General features: G+C 34.9%; 1 protein-coding gene across 1 annotated transcript in view; it reads right to left on the bottom strand.

Annotated features, from left to right (window-relative positions):
• ODAD2 (outer dynein arm docking complex subunit 2) overlaps positions 1-17,058 on the bottom strand; it is a gene marked incomplete at its 3' end in the record, with an annotated part of 61,764 nt that overhangs the window by 29,092 nt on the left and 15,614 nt on the right. Inside the window, exons 6-9 of the mRNA XM_083876214.1 lie at positions 16,599-16,709; positions 15,945-16,099; positions 12,374-12,616; positions 4,741-4,855 (exon numbers count right to left, since the gene is read on the bottom strand). Of these exons, the coding sequence (XP_083732340.1) occupies positions 4,741-4,855; positions 12,374-12,616; positions 15,945-16,099; positions 16,599-16,709 (624 nt within the window). The remainder of the gene's footprint in view (positions 1-4,740; positions 4,856-12,373; positions 12,617-15,944; positions 16,100-16,598; positions 16,710-17,058) is intronic.

Raw genomic sequence — 17,058 nt, 5'->3', positions numbered from 1 at the left:
TTTAAAATCCAATTAGTGAATCAGATGTAAAAATAAAGAAGCTTCACAACAAGCTGTTGACTAGCATGTGTAGCTGTTAATCAACCAAGCTACAAAAAAAGCTGGTCAAATATTTTCCAGTGGAACAGTACTCCATCAGAAAATGCTAATGGAATGGAACCAAAACCTTCCATAAGAATACGATGACTTCTTGAAAAGTTTTGACAGAAACCAGGCAGAAAGGCAGGCTAAATAACCAACATGTCTCTTCATCTTTTCTCTTGTCAGCCAGATGGCTGGTGAGTAGCCTGCCAGGCTCCTTGGCTTCTAGTTTTCACAGAACCCTTCACTTCTTGCCTGATGAGCTGCCAAACAGCTGGAAATCCAGGTCTCTAGGAGCTCCTAAGTTTTTTGGCTTCTCGTGGTCTCCAAGCTCTCAGGCAGCTGCTTTGCATGGAACTTAAGGCCCAAGGCTCCTATGTGAGGGAGATACAGGCTACACCCTTTGCTTCCTGGCTTCCATGTTATGGGTTTTACAGAAACTGGACTCCTATATTTGTGGACATTAAAGACCTCAGGGAAATCTATGTTAGTTCATTTAGGATCTCCAGCATGGCTGTAGGAGGCCCTAATAACTCCTGAGAGTTCACTAAACCAGGCAGCTTGTGTCAAGAGTCATTGGATGAGACGGTTCTGTATGTACCCTGCAAGCACAGCAGTCACTTATGGATTCACCAAGTCAAGTCTGGATTCCTGGGCTTCCTAAATCTCTGAGGACCCTGGTTTTCTGAAAGGCTTCAGAAGCAAGCAAAAAAATCCTTTTTTTCTATCTTATGGTACACTTTTGATGCTTAGTTAATAAAAAAGCTTAAAAATTTGGAAGATCTAAATCCAGATACTAGGGAATAAAAACTGCATAAAATGAGAGCAAATATAGAGAAGTATGTATGACAGATGCAAAAAATTATAATGTCTAGAGAAAAGAAATAGAAAAATGGAAAGAGAGCAGTTAAAGCCCTAAGTTTGAACCAAGGTTTCTGTGTAAAGTTGTTGAGAAGCACAGCAAGGCAAAAAAAGAAACTGGAAAATGCTGTACATACACAAGAAGGGAATTTTAACATTTTAGGTTTAACCCAATAATGGTACATAAACAAAAAAATGCATTGGTAGTACTTAACTAAATTTTTTAAATGTAAAACAAAAGAAAAACAGTGTGCAGTACAGAGCACAATTATCTTTATATGCTATAGTTTTAAAATAGTAAAATGTGCAATCAAAGCATCTTAATGTATTTAAAACAGCAATAGTTTTACTACTTTTTAAATATTAGAAGATTTCCAACTTCAACTATATTTCTTTGTTATTCTTGGAAAAGAAATGCTCTCTGTGGTTTTATACATATGGTTATGTTAAACTTTCCATAACATGCAAAATCTATGTAAGAACAGGTCATAAGCAACGTGTTTTCTACCCATAGGTTAACTCCAGGCTGGTCAGCTGCAAAACTCACTTCCTCATCATATAATACTGTTGCAGGACTGAAGACTACATACCCATTTTGTGACCCTTCCCTCTTAAACCTGGTTTAGTTTTTATTTGGTTTGGGTTTGTTGGATTTCTTTGTGTCAGCATGGGCATTCTCTTTCCCTTTATGAAAGAAATATGCAGACAACTTTAGATGTCTCATTATCTTTCATCACACCCATGATACTGTAGAACTGAATCCACAATGTATCAGAAAAGGGTTAGATGTCCTTCTACAAGTAAATTTCAAGGAAACAGAGTAACTTTCTCTCTTGTCTTTCAAACCCCCAGTCTCTGACTCTTTACTAGTTTGACAGACAAAACACAGCACTGTAACAGCTACTGAAAAATAATTAACTCTACCCTAGCTGAAACCAGGATAAATCTATACACAGATGGCTTAATGAAGTTCTTGAGAAAGCCTCCCAGTTGTAGCTATCAAAAGGCTAAAACTGAAAGTTGAAAGTTGATATGCAGGTACACGGGACAGAAAAACATGATGCCTGACATTACCATTTGCATTTTTATGTTTGCACCCAAAACTACTAAATATGAGGACAGAAAATAACCTCTAGAACGTTTTTTTTCCCATGTCTTTTCTTTTAATTTATTTAAAGATTCTAGTAGAAAGTTCCTCTGTGAGGAAATAGGAATTTTCATACAGACTCAAACTGGCAGTGTTCCTCTTACTGGCACAATGCATTTGGGTGATTTTTATAATAGCCCAAATTACATCTTTGTAGAATTTCTCCAAATGTTTATGTTTGGGTTGATGTATGTTGGGAGAATAATTACAAGTAATGTTTTTCAAAGAAGCATCATAACCAAATATTGCTGTTCCAACATCAACAGAGTTGAGTAGGTTTCTCTTATTCATTTTTCATAATAATTTGTGTTTCTTGGACAGTGCACTTACACTTTGTTACTAGCAATGTGCCTGCTGTAGTAACTTTTCCTATTGGAAGTAAGGAAATAATTAATAAGAAACCACTTCTATTAAGATAATTCCTTTAATTCCTTTGTAACAAAAAATATCACTTAACTACATCATATTGATAAAATTCTATACTATGAGAAGTACTCTTAAAAAGATTTTGGTGAGACTAAGCATGAAAGGGAAATATAATCACATACTACAAAATAACTGGCCCATCAAAATTTTCTATTAGCTTCTAAGATTTTTAATATACAGAAAATAACCTTTAAGTTGGTTGTAAAATGAAAATATCTGTGCAGAAGAATGGATGTTGCATTACAATGTTATAAAATTTTGTTTATGATACTACTAACAAGTTCAATTTCATCTGTGAACCTACACAACACAGAAGAGAACCACTACAGCTTCCACAAAAAACAGAAAAAGAAAACAGACTCCATTCTCACAGCTATTTGAAACACAGTTTGCAGTCCCAAGTACAGGCTTAGAAAGGCCAGAACACACATAACCCTTTAAAGTCATGTACTTATTGCTGTTTTTGAATCAAGCATTGCATAAACCACACTGCTTCTTGGAAGATTGTGTAATTTGTTGAATAATATTAACTTTGAACAAAAAACCCCTCAAATTCTATTTAGATAGAAATGGTTGCTGCACTTCCTCAGTGTAGCTGCAGTTGCTGCTTTATACATATTTCTTTCTATTCAGTGTCAGCGGAAAGGGTATTATTGGTAGTTTGTTTCAGTAAGCCACTTGGCCTCAGTGCCACACAAAGAACTCTTTGTGGGATCACAGATTAGCATTAGGGCAGGCAGCCAAGAGAGATGAAAGGAGAATAGCTACACTAAGGGTGTACATAGCTTGCACTCATCAAACACCCCAGGGAAAAATGAAGAAAAAATCTATGTAATGCATAATTTCACTAGTTGTCCTTTATTCTCTTTGTTTCTGAAAAAGTGCTTTTAGTGGAAGTTCTAGCAATTTGCAGTTCTACTCTGGCACTTCAAGTCACAGACTCTTACACATAGGAAGTATTACCTCAGTACTGAGATCAAGTAGTATTTTAACATTCAGTTTTAGAAATATTGTTCAAGAGAGAGGCAGGTATATTCATATCTTCACAGAGGAGACAGGTTTAGACTGCACTATTTGGGACCAAAAAGCATTACTGCACTGCAGTGCACATTTAGAAAAACAGGGTGAAAAGATAATTGAGAATAACCAGCGTGTGTGAAAAATGACAAGCAAGCTGCCATTGTAGAAATCACTGGGAAGAAATAAAAAATGCCTGAGTTATAAAAAACAACACCAAGTTTTCTCACTATATATCCATATATCTCTATATCCATAGACCTCTATATCTGTATATCTGTATCATCGAATCATCTACATAAATTAGTAAGAGCCACACAGTGCTCAATTCCAAAGAGGAAACTGCCTGCAAAGGATGCTACAGATATCTAGCATTTTGAAAGAATTACTATTCTTTACATAGTTGGGATCTCCAATTCTATGTAGAAGGATATATATTCTTGATATAGTAGAGAAAGGATGCAAATGTTGCATTAAATATAGAGGTAAATCAGAAATAGAAGCTAGTACTGTAAAAGGATTAAGATATAAAGTTAGTACTCTAGGAAACTTCTAATGGGAAAGAAAACCTTGCCCATTTATTTTACCATATGTCAGTGCTGAGAATTCAGAGAGTTGATTTGCAGCTTATCCTCACTATTTTATCTCTATTTGGAAACTGACATGAAATAAATGAATAGCTCAGTCTTCTGTACACAACTGACCTGTACAACCACCACTATTCACAACTGGCACTTTTTGTTGGCAGTCTGAGCAGAAAAACTGAAGATTACATTGGCACTGAGTCTAAAATATGCTCTGAAACCAAATGATGGTCTCTTGAGAACAACACAACCGAACTACCTCACAGTGGAGAACAACTAGAACTACCCATGCAAATCACAGCCTTTGAGTAGCCTGTTTTCATCACTGTCAGACTTTCATCATGCTTTATTTGGGAACAAGCTTGGGTCTTGAGAAGTTATTAAAATATATTTGTCAGTAGACAAAACACTGTAAATGCAAAAGAGATTAGAGAATGGGTGCTAGATGGAGGACTATCCACTTTTGAAAATTAAATACGTATGTTTTTCAAGCAGTTAACAGAATAGAATAAAATAAAGAGAGTGTAAGTAGCAAACAGCAAAGTATTGCTGAAAATTATCCAAATAAAGAAATTATATATGAGTATATATATAACAAAACTGTTAGTTTAAATACTTTCTTACCTTAGCATTTTCAACACAAGGACAAAGAGCCCAAGCTGCACTTGCTTGGACATCTGGGTTAGGATTTTTCAACAATGACCATAGCAACCGAACTCCATCTAAACTGTCAATTACCCTATTGCAGAAACAGACCAAAAAAAGGGAACATTAATTACGGAATATACAATGTTGAATCTCAAATTACATCAGTTTGTTTGGAACATTGCTCTAAGAAACACTGGCATGATTCTGACATTGTTTTGCTTTATGCAAGTGCTTGTGTTTTATTGTCAGCTAATCACCATCAACATACTCAACAAACAGTGCCCACTATAACAGATGGGTGCCAATAAATGATGTAAAGACAGAATGTTTTCCAACTAAATCTCATTAATGTTGTTTATTTTTTTCCAGCACTGTCATTCATAGTGCTTACAGAAGATAAAGTAAGCTACATTATAACCAGAACTCATAAAGGCGAAAAGAAGCATGTGACTTTTTAACGATCTGCATGCAAAATGAAATCTGAATTTGAGCATACTGGCTTCTTTCATATAGTAACAAATACTTTCCAAAACAAATATTTATGCCCAAAACTATGTACTTAACTTTTTATTCAGTCTATGCTTAATGTATTTACCTTGCTCTATGACATATTTTAAAATACTATGTTTCTAATCAAGCATTAGAAATTAAAATGGTCACACCACAGAGCATCCTTTGTTGGACATGAATAACGTGTAACTTGTTTCCCATATGCTCCTTCCTAACAAGGCCAACACTAAGCACACTATATTATAACTACTTAAACATACTATAATCAAAGTATCTTCATGACTAGCTAGAGAAATGAATTATCATCAGAATCATCTCTACACCATCTGTGTTATGTTTACATATTGATCAGGCTTGGGGATCATAATTTCACATTAGGTTCCAGTGAATACCCTAAATGGAAAGGAAGGTCAGACAAAGCTTAATAGCCTTTACTAGCATGCCTTTTTCCAAAAAACTGTTAAACTCAAAGCAGATGAACCAAAGTTGAAGAAAAGCAAGCACACCTTCCTTCATTGTCTAACCTCAAAAGTAAAAATTCCACTGCATATAATGTGTTTTTATCTTTAATTGTAAATGCAAGAGAATTCAAAACACATTTTTAAGAGAGCTTAAAAATAGCAGATAAAGCAGCTCATTTGTTTCACTATATATGCTTTGCCAGGAAATTTTAAAACTAACTATAAAATGAACTTTGTATGTAATTCTATCATCGTTTGTAGCAGAAAAAATAAATAAGGACACGAAGTCTATCTAAAATAAGCAAGGACTTTATTCATAACATTTTTATGCAAACTGTTTAAACCATGTTTTTCAAAATAATACTTTTTGAACAAAGCTATGGTTAAGCTAAAAAAACTCTAAGTTTTTAAAGATCTGTCAGTTTCACTATAGCTTATTTTACACACTCAGCTCCAAATCAATTGCAAGAAAATCATCATTCAAAGGACAAATTCAAAAGTCTTAACGCAACAAAAAAAAAACAGTAGGAGCACAAACTACACAATCACACATATATGTCCACATAGTAATGATGACTTAAGTAAAAGCTTCAAAACAAACTTTTAAGTCCCTCCAAACCCCAAACAGTTTTAAGCAATTTTTAAATTACTCTCCTGTAATTTCATAAAGTACAAGGAATTAATTTCCTATATTGGAATTAATTAAAAAGAACCTATGAATCTTTCCTCTAGTCAAGCAAAGTACTGATCATTTACCAACATGAGGTACTTCCTCCCAAGAGGGGCTAAATATAAATGACCCAGCTCCAACAAGTATATAAAAATCAAGAGATAGAAGCCAAACACTGAGCTCAGATTTTTCCACCACACTTAAAAAAACAACCTCTAGGCTGATTTATCTTTCTTTTTTATTTTTTTTAAAGCTTCCTTTTCAATTGGAAGTTTACTTTCATTTTCTTTTCAGTTTTCTGGTCTTCAGTACCTCAGGATAAATTAGCCTCCTTTTATCGTTAATTTGCTGAAGAAGAGTTTTGCCTTTTGCTTAAAGACTGGAAAGACCAGTTGTCTTAGATCAACAGAACCCAGCTCAGAATATGTGAAAGTATAGTTCTATGATCATTCAATATACATAAAATTAAACTAGAAAACAGTAGAAACAAAACAATAAAATCTCCAAATCACACTGTTCATCACTGGTTACTTGCAGTTACACTAGATTAACACAAATAAAAAGACCTTTACATACAAGAATGATGCTCTTAAGTTCTCAGTCTGGAAGAATTATCATTGTGTAATCACCATGCAAGAACAAACATTATTTTCATCTTGCTGAAAACATACATTTGCCAATCTAGACAGCACTGCTAAAGAGTTCCATTTTTTAATCTTCTTATGGTTTCACTACACAATCCAGCAGATGAAGAAAATGTGTGCTGAATGAGTGCATTTGCCTTCACAGCAAAGGGAACACTAAAATAAATGGTCCTGAAAAATGTTTCCTCTATAAAACTGCTTAGACATTAACTTCCTTCCTATGTAAAAATTCCTTTTTGAAGCTGACAAAAAATACACATTGAGTTTTCTTTACAAATAAAGAAAGAAAAAGGAAAATATGCCAGTAATCTTGAAAACTTCAGCTTTGATGGCATAATGCTAAACAACATTATGATTTGCTTTTGTATATAGTTTTTGTATCTAATTTTCTTTCCACAATGTATTATAATATTATTAGCAGAATGAAGTAATAAAGCTTCTTACCACAATAAATACAAGCAAATATAACATTTACTTTGGTTGGCATTTAATTCTGTACTCATCCATAGTTAGCACATTATTCACTCTGTGGCTTCAGTCACTTAAATAATTTACTTTATAATAATTTGTTGATATACACTAAAATCTGGAGCAAGAAACCACTCAGGGGACTGTTAAAAGACAGGATTTTTAATAAAAATGCAAAACATTTTCTTTGAAAGCTGAATGGAATCTCATAAAAGGTGAAATAATACAATATTTAGTTGACATAAAAGTCTTAATATTTAATACTTCAGTACTCAAATATTTAACTGCTTTATTGAATCGTTGACCTGCTATTGTTTGTATATATGTAATGTATTTAATGTACAGGACACTATTAATAGTCAAAATCTTAACAGGAAGGAAACTCATTCAAAGTAGAAATGTAAACTTTATAATAAGACACTTGTTCTTTCACTGTAAATACATGAATATGTGGAGTTTAAAAGAAAGAGCCCAGGTTCTGAACTGTTGTGCCTCTATTCCTTAGTATAGCCAAGGCATCTCACAATACAACTGGGCCACCTCTTCTAATTCAAAGCTCTCTGCCACAGATGGATCCTGTTTGACCACAGATATAATTTTGAATTAGGTGTATATTATCCTGCTCCTCGAAATAACCAAAAGAAGTTGCAATGGCAGAACTGTCTGAAGAAGCACTCCTGTCATGTGCTCCTGTGCTGGCCAGACATAATCAGAGCATAGGTGAAGGGCTCTTTTCAGCTGGAATCATCACTCCTACCAAAAGGCAGCTGCAAGGCATAGGACCAAATCATATTCCTCTTCCAACACAGAACATACATACATATGTTCTATGTACACCACACGTATTCTGTGTAGGGTGTACATAGAATAGGTCTTATGGGTAAATAATTTTAATGCAATTAAACCCATTAAGAGATTACTGCTATTTTTAGGTTAGTGAATTGGTATTTGTTATTTGACCAGGGCAGACTGGTCAACTTAAGATAATTTTTTAACTACTTTTATTCTCTGTTCACCAGAAAAGTTGCCTAATGAAGACTTTTCACGTTATTTAAGAATCTCATTATCATGGTATCATTGAATATTATGAGTGGCTTATAATTCTAGAAATTTATTTTGCTTTAGTAAATATATCTGAAATTAGCAAAGCTGTTAATCTGAAATAGTACTTTTCTTTCAAGTTACAACTTAATATTGAACGTTTCCAGTAGAAATGTCATCATGAATTGCTTAAATACACACGTGTACATTCAGCCTAGACATCTGTTTGTCATATCTATCATCTTTCTCTGCTAAAATGTTACTTACCAGAACTTTGAGAACTTCAGTTTAATTGCCTGCCAATTTAGACCACAAATACAAATGTAAATAAACAAAGTTATACTGACTATGTATTGTGCTCACTGGTAAGATTACAGGGTCTAATTCTGTCAGAATGTAATCTCATCTTTTTTGAAACCACAATTTAGCATTTTTCTTAAAACTTTCACTAGCTGCTGCTGACTGCTTTGATAAATAGTATTATATACCAATGACTCAAACTCCAGCTGCTTGGCTAAAATAATTGTACATTTTAGTTTATAAGATTCTAAGCCCTTGGTTTTGAATGCCAGCAATGCAGTCTGTGGATGTTCAAATGAAAAGGGCAAATGAAAATCTAGTGTCAGTTAAAGAATAAGCACTAGCCCTTTGTTTTTAGTTAAAGAATGTTAATAACCTATAAAAAGTTCCTCAAAAAGATAAATATACAGTACTTGGTACAGCAAACCAAGTATGGAGAACAGCTTCATGCTGCCTACATAAGAGTAAGGAAGTTCAGTCGCATAATTATGTAGAGTTTTTTAGATAAGTCAACTTATTTTTGGCTGTGAGAGAAGCTGGCTGCTGTTTTTTATTTTAAATAGCTCAATAGAGCCAGTAAGAACCACATAATTGCTTCAAGTTGCCCTGAAGTAAAGAACTGGTCCAGAAAACTAACACTAGTGTACCTTCTATTCAATAGTTGCAAGAGTCACAGTGTCAACTGGGAAACATGCAGAAATAAAATATATAAAAGACATATAGAAGATGTAGATTCACCTATGTCTATCTATCAGTCTCTCTTTGCCAGTGCAAGCTTCTTCCATGGAACATAACTTAATCACGCAGTATTTCCCTCAGAATTTAACTGCACTGCTTCATAGATCATTCTCAAGTTCTTCTAGTCCATAATGATGCTTTATTTCTTATATTAATCACAACCTCTTCATTATATATCCAGATCATTTACAGGAATTATGTGAGCTGCATTCTTGGTCTGTATGGTCTTCATGTACCTACTGCTGCAAGGATAAGCACATTCAAAGTAGAAGACTGCTAAACTGAATATTTAGTCTCTAAGCCACACTTTGTTAAACACACTTGCAGCTAATGAAATATAAGAATGTATCTGAAAATTCTCAATTCTTATGAGGGCCTAAATTTTTCTACATATGAAAGTCAATGATAGCAGCATCTAAGAAAATCATCATAATTTTCAAAGTTTCTATAATGAAAAACTAAAAAAAGTTACACTGTAAACAGAGCCTGTCTATACCACATGACAAAAAAATCCCAAGCCTCAAGACCTGCCAGCCAAATATGTTAGGAAAAAGGCAGTAGAGAAGAACTGATTACCTAGAACCAGTCAAACTATTCTGAGAAATAATTGAAAATGAAGTAAGAAATGTAATAGAGATCCAGCTACACGAATCTGAAAGACCATAAACACCTAAGCATCAACCTGCTCCAGCAGAAAATTCTCATCACCTGTATTTACTTACAGGCTACAAGTGGCTTTGCTTCGCTTCTTTCTAGAAGATAATCTTGGCACATTTCCATACCCTTGTTAAGATGGGTCTTCTTAGTTAAGAACTTCAGAAAATATTTACAGAAAGAGACTGACTTCCACAGTAGCTTCTAACAAGGCTATTTATTGTTTTAGGCCCCAGTTTTGTAAACAGGAAAGAGTTATACTACAGACTCTATGTGTATGTGTATTTCATCTTTGGTGAGAGCACTTTGGATGAGGAGATACAATTTCAACTTCTGCTGTACTGGTCTGAGAGGAGGATAAGAGAGAGGAATGGGCATACTTTGTTTTTTTGTTTGTTTGTTTGTTTTTGTTTGTTTGTTTTTGTTTTTTTTTTTTGAGAGAAAGGTGGGGGTCAGTGGTGTGGGGGAAGTTGCTTGTAAGTGCCCTGTGAGAGGAAGAGCAATCAATCAAGCAAATAATTTAAAGATGAGCAGTTACACTGCTGTCAATGTTTTAACTAAGCATTATTTTTAAATATTTTGTTGAATGAGTATCAAATTTATTACCACTTAGATGAATCATGCTTTGGGAAAAATGTAGCAGCATTATCTCTTCTAGCACTACAAGCATAGCTAGCACAACACATCAGGTACATGGCACAGTCAAACTAATAACAACTTTTGTGTAACTTATTTTGTAGTAGCAAAAAGTATATTCACACTTACTTAAGATCTTGCTTACTTGCTAGTTTTTAAATACTTTTAGAAACACTGCTTAAGTTAAGAACTTCAACAGAGAATGTTTCATATTAACTAAATTCAACATTTGATTCCTTTGTTCATGCTTTACAAACTCTGTAAATATAAGTTTTGTTCTAAACCTGTACTTTCTCTTCTTAAAGACAAGACAGACTTTGTTCTATCATAATTTTAGTAGCAACTTACATTTTTTTTTATGCTTATTCTGAACACATTCCAGTATGAAGCTGTTCATACTGGATACTACAAGTGACAGTTCTGAGTACTGGAGTATATGTGAGGTTTTATAAACATCAATTTATATTTATTGGCATTTAAGTTTCTCAGTATTTGCAATGCTAATTCTCTTAGGTTAATATAACAGGCTAAAGGCTGATTTTTAGTGAGAAATGTCATTAAAATGATTTCATTTATTTATACTTTTATGCTACATGGCTAACTGCTCATACAACCCATGTTTACAGTTGTGTACCATCCAGCCTTTTGCCACTGGGTGACAGCCAAAGCATGAAAACAAAAGCCTTATTCAGGAAAAGAATTCCCTGCACTGCTATATGAATATCAAGTGAATTATGCAAATCAGAACAGGAGGAGCTTAATAAAACTCTCTTTCTGATCTCCCTTATGTATAAGGAGGGAAATATGCTGACAATCTTGAGGTAAATATCCTTGTAAGAGAACAGTAAGTGCAGCAAATGCCGACCGCAACATTTAACTGAAACACTTTATCATAAAATTCAATGATCTTTGTAATTTGTACAAATCTACATGACAAAGACTGTCTTTTTCTTTGATTTTGCAAAGGAATAAGAGGGGACAAAAGGGTCCAAAACTGTCTGAGTTCACAAAAGGAATGATGGAGAGGGACAGAAGAGACATACCATACAAGTAATACTCTACTACAAAAATATTAAGTTTATTTTCATGACAGTAAATGTGCAAATTTCCTTTTAGAATAACTTTCTCTAATTCAGTCTATTTTTAATGACTTGAGAACAGAAGTAAAAACAGAGGGAAAAATATGGACCTATCATTCAACACTTTAAAATGCTGTTTTGTAACTTTGAATTTCAACTTTATCAAAAATCAGTTTACTAAAAGTTTATTTGATTTTTCTCAAAATGCAAAAGCTTTACATTCTATATATTTCCTTAGTAATGTTTTTATCTATAGCAAATTTACAGTAGGATGTAACTAACCCACAGAGTTCTGTAAAAAGCAAGAAGTAAAAAATATTTTAAATCAGATTAGAATTGACAATATTTGCATCAGAATAATGGAACTGTTTTTCAATATTTTAAATGCTATAAATATTAATAACTTACGCCATATTATCAGGTTCCATTGCACAACCTCCCACTGCTTTGTTGACATTCACAAGCAGGGCACGATTAGTTGCACTCAGTAACTTCACCATAGGTGCGATTCCACCACATCTGCGGATAGTGCCTCTATTTTCTTGCTCTTGGCAACATTCTCCCAGGGCTCCAATGACATTTATAAGGACCTCTTCAGGCTGATCAGTGAGCAGTGTTACCAAAGTTTCTACAGTTTTATATTCCTGAAATCTAAAAGACAGCAACAAATCCAAAGTTGTTATTTTCAGTCTACTACCACTAAAAGATTAATTTTATAATTAAAGTAGTATTATAACTGAATTACAAGTTTTAATTTCTGTATGTAAATCATCTTGCTGAAGAAATCCTAATGCAGGTAAACCATTCCAATCACTCATTCTAACGGTGACATACAGCCTAATTTCTTACTCTACCTTTTTAACTAAATTTCTACAATTTTGCTATCTAGGTACCTCCTGAGTAGTTTGGGGCTTTTTTTTAAACTTGACATGTGGAATACAACACCCACAACCAGCTGAAAACAAACCAGAAATCTGGTAATTACTGTGCTATCCTTACTTCCAGCACTTTTTCCAGCTATGTTAACAATACCTAGAGTAGTATTGTACGAGACCCTCCTCCACTTCTCAGAACCAAAGGATTGCCCTAATTCTTCACTGAATATGAGCCTTTAGAGAGTTTACCCTGAGCAGTCCAATACTTAGTTCAGGCCTAATGCACTGCATTTTCCTGATGTCACTAGAATCATAGTTCTAGTACACTTCCATAGCACAATGTTAGATTCCAACTTGTAATTAAGGAAAAAGATGACAGAAATCTGACTTGATTGCTATATTAATACTTTTCTCATTCTTCATAGAACTTTTGATACTGAGAATCAAAAGTATGGTTTTTAAAATCTTGAAGGTCCTATCCTACAAAGAGATGCGTGCTAAACCTCAAAAGTTCATCTTTCAGAACAAGATTTTTTTCCTTGGTGCTTGAATAATTTTCTAAGGGCTTTTCTGTTAAAAACTCAGGGGATTCTTAACACTTAACAAATACTGCATCTTCCTTTTATAAATTTTATGATACACCTTGGCAGTTCCATGTGTTATACCAAGCTAGATCTAACCTGTATATAATCTAATCATCAGAGAAAATTTCTCTGAGGGTACTGAGTCCTCATTTGTGCTTTCTTCCCAGCCCCTAGCTTCTGGGAATGTCTACTTGAGCTACAAAAACTATTTTCCAGGAATCAGTTGCTCATGTGACTTTTCTTTCATGCAAAAAAAAAAAACAAAAAACTAGTATTTCTGAGATTTTTATGGCAGAACTAGATGTTTCAATAAAAAATAATCTTTCCAAGATGGATTATCAGAGTAATAATTAAAATAAATGAGAAATGAGAATTTGTTTTTCATCATCCAAACCTTTGATGAAAGCGAAATTTTCCTCTCTTTGTTCACTACAATCTGGAAGTATCCCTACAATAATTTTTTTCAAGAGTAAACATCAACAGCATGAAAAAAAGAGCAGTAAAATAAGCAAATAATTTTAAAAAACAACAAAACTAAACTGATTTTTGCAGCATTTCAACTGCTTCACAGATGGAACGATGTGAGCTGGCTCTGAACGGGCAGGCGCTCTCTGGCAGAGCTGCTGGCTCGGGCCATCTTGTGTCCAGGAGCAGTACGGCTGCTCCCGCAGCTACACAGGCACAGGCACCTGCACAGCTCACGCTGAGTCAGCACAACATCTCAGCAGTGAACTCCACGTAAAGGAAATACTCTGGATCACTTCAGAGATAATTTAGAGCCCCTGCAGGAGCCAGCAGGGTTTGTTAGTTCTAGCTTCATGCCAGACTCAGGTTCATCCCTCCAGATCTGCTTAGGTGTTTTCATATTATCCTCACACCCTTTTCTTTAGTGCCCTCCCATCTTGAGTTTGGATAGGGTTTACTGCTTCAGACTCAGCACTACATAACACGTGAATTCAGCTGGAGCTGTGCCAGGCTAGTAACCTTTGTGGAGCATCAAGCACTTGCCAAAGATATGTGAGTAGCCCAACAAAAATCTGTTTGCCGTTGGACAGAATTATTGGCTACAGCTATACTAATAAATAAAACAGGCTAGGGCTCATTCTCTAGCCCTGAGGACAAGAAGCACAACATAGCATCCATATGGCTAAAATCTCTTATCCTCACAATGCAGGGTGGCCTCACCCATTCTGCCTAATGGGAACAATCTGTTGCCTGCACCGTTCCCATGTGTCTGGGCATTGTCTGGGAGAGTGTTTGCTGGGAAACTGTGTAAGGACTGTGCTGGCAGTTAAACAGTATGGATAATCCTAACACAGAGCCTGAAAGCTGAAAGATTTGGCCCTGTTTAGTTTACTAGTACAGAGAGAGCTATTCAGTCTGTCTCATCACTGATTGATCCAAAATCAGGATACCTCTGCACAACCCAAAATCCACAGAAAAGGATACATCCATATGAAAAGTCAGGTTACTGTGCAATTAAGAATACAAAAGAGCAGTAGGACAGCAGTAGAGGACATAAAGACCATAGTTCTGTATACCAACAGTTTGGGGACTCATTTAGGACAGCAAAAAGCCAGAATGTGAAGCCTGGAAATCTTCCTAATTTTTACCCAGTCTTTATCTATCCTATGTGCTTATTCAGCAAGGTACACTAAATTACAGCAGCAGGAAGATGCTACCTCTTACTCCTTCTAATCTTTCTACATGCTCTACATACAGACCAGCATAATTTCAGCAGGAAATCTAGCACACATGTAGTGGAGCCAGCTTCCTTTTTTATGTAAGGTGCATGAACTTGTTATATTAATTTTAGATGAGAGGGTAAAGTGTTCTCAACCATTAAGCTGCTCCATGGATGGCGTAGAGTGACAACTCCTACTGTCACATTCTCAAATAATTACTCAGAACCCTGGTACTGAGAGGTTGCTGGTACCCACAGTAGAGCTCTCATCAGTTAATTCCACTCATTTAGAAGCTGGATCTCCAGACAAAGCAACTTTTCTGAGTCCCTTCTGTAGTCAAGAAGAAAGGCATCTAGGCTAATTATCCTAGACTCCAGTATATTTCTAATATGTATTAGATATCTACCCTACAATGAGATAATTTGGTCTTTTTCTCTCTTGATGTAAACTGTTTAAGTGTACTAAGTACTCTCTCTACCATGCAGCAATGATTCTGGCTTGCAAGCTACAGACAGGAGGGGAGATATCAGATAGGGTGGTGTGTTAAATGATTATTATGTGCTAGTACACCTCCTGACTCAGTGTCCTATACCTTAACTAGAGGCACCACTTGTCTTAGTTGACTGTTAAGATTCTAGGAATTTAACACTGTTTTCACTTTACCCTAATAAGGTCAGGTGGCAATTTTTTAAGTACTATAAAACCTAAGTTGAAAGCTCAACTGATTATAAAGACTGATTTTGAAGAATCATGACACAACAGTTTTGAAAACAATAGAGGCCCATAAAATCAAAACATGATAATGTAATGAATGCTTGTAAAATTAAATTGTTACTTTAACACATTTTCTCTACTGATTGCACATTTCCAGACTGCTCCTGTCACAGCTGCCAAAAGTTCTTTGTTTTCACTGTTATCAAGCAGAACAGATAGTGGTTGTAGACCATCATGTTTTCTAACCAGGTCCCGTGTTTCTTCATCTTCTGCACACTATAAAATATATATATATATTAAACATATGTATCATGTAAAAATATGTAAAATGATGTCTTCAAAAGCTAGCTATATTACATTGTAACTAGTAAAAGCTAATAGAGAAGGAAACATAAATATTGTATTCAAGTATCTGAATATGCTAACAACTCACTCAAGAGAGTTTGACAATAAACTGCTCCTGTATTTGCAGCAGTGCTTATATTGTCACATTGTCCACTTTAGGGGTAAACAAACAAAAAAACCAAAGCAGTTCTATGCACAGTATGCCCCACCTCTCTCCACTGGTTACCTGTGCAACCTAGTGCTTGCACACAAGAAGAGCAAGTAAGAATCTAATTATAATACTAAATATGCAGCTAAAATATTCACAACAACACTTCAATAATTTTTTACACATTAGAGAAATAGTGAAATTAAGAAAATTTTAAACTGACAATGACATTAAAAAAAAGGGCTAATCCTGGTTCCGATCTACTGATTATAATACAATTACCTTAAATATGGCACTTGCACAATGCATCTGGAGCTCCTCGTGTTCACTACTCAGATTTTTCACTAGGTCCTCAATCATGCCTTCTGTCCTTATTGCAAGTCTATAACTTGGCTAAAAAGATAAACTGCATCTTTTAAATCCTGCATATTAACAGTTAATAGGTCACAAAAATAGTACAATGCTACAATTATAGGGTTTTATATTGTGAAGCCCTGTACTTTATGTAAGCACAAGTCATCATTGCCTTGAGAATACTACTCATGATCTCAGAGGTAAGAAAATACAGACGTTCTCTGCAGTGCTCTTCAAATCACCTGTAAAACGAGGTACTGCACTGCCTATCTTGTAGCCACTTGGCTTACGCAGAATGAGGAATATTCTGGAAGGTGTCCAGACTCCCTGCTCAGACCCAAGAAAGCAAAAGACGCTTCAGAATGGAATCAAGAAGTACCCACTCACT

Source organism: Zosterops lateralis, assembly GCF_965231275.1.
Source record: "Zosterops lateralis genome assembly, chromosome: 1".
In the NCBI taxonomy this organism is placed as follows: Eukaryota; Metazoa; Chordata; class Aves; order Passeriformes; family Zosteropidae; genus Zosterops; species Zosterops lateralis.
Note: the sequence above shows the minus strand (reverse complement) of the source record. Positions and strands in the feature narration are given on the sequence as shown.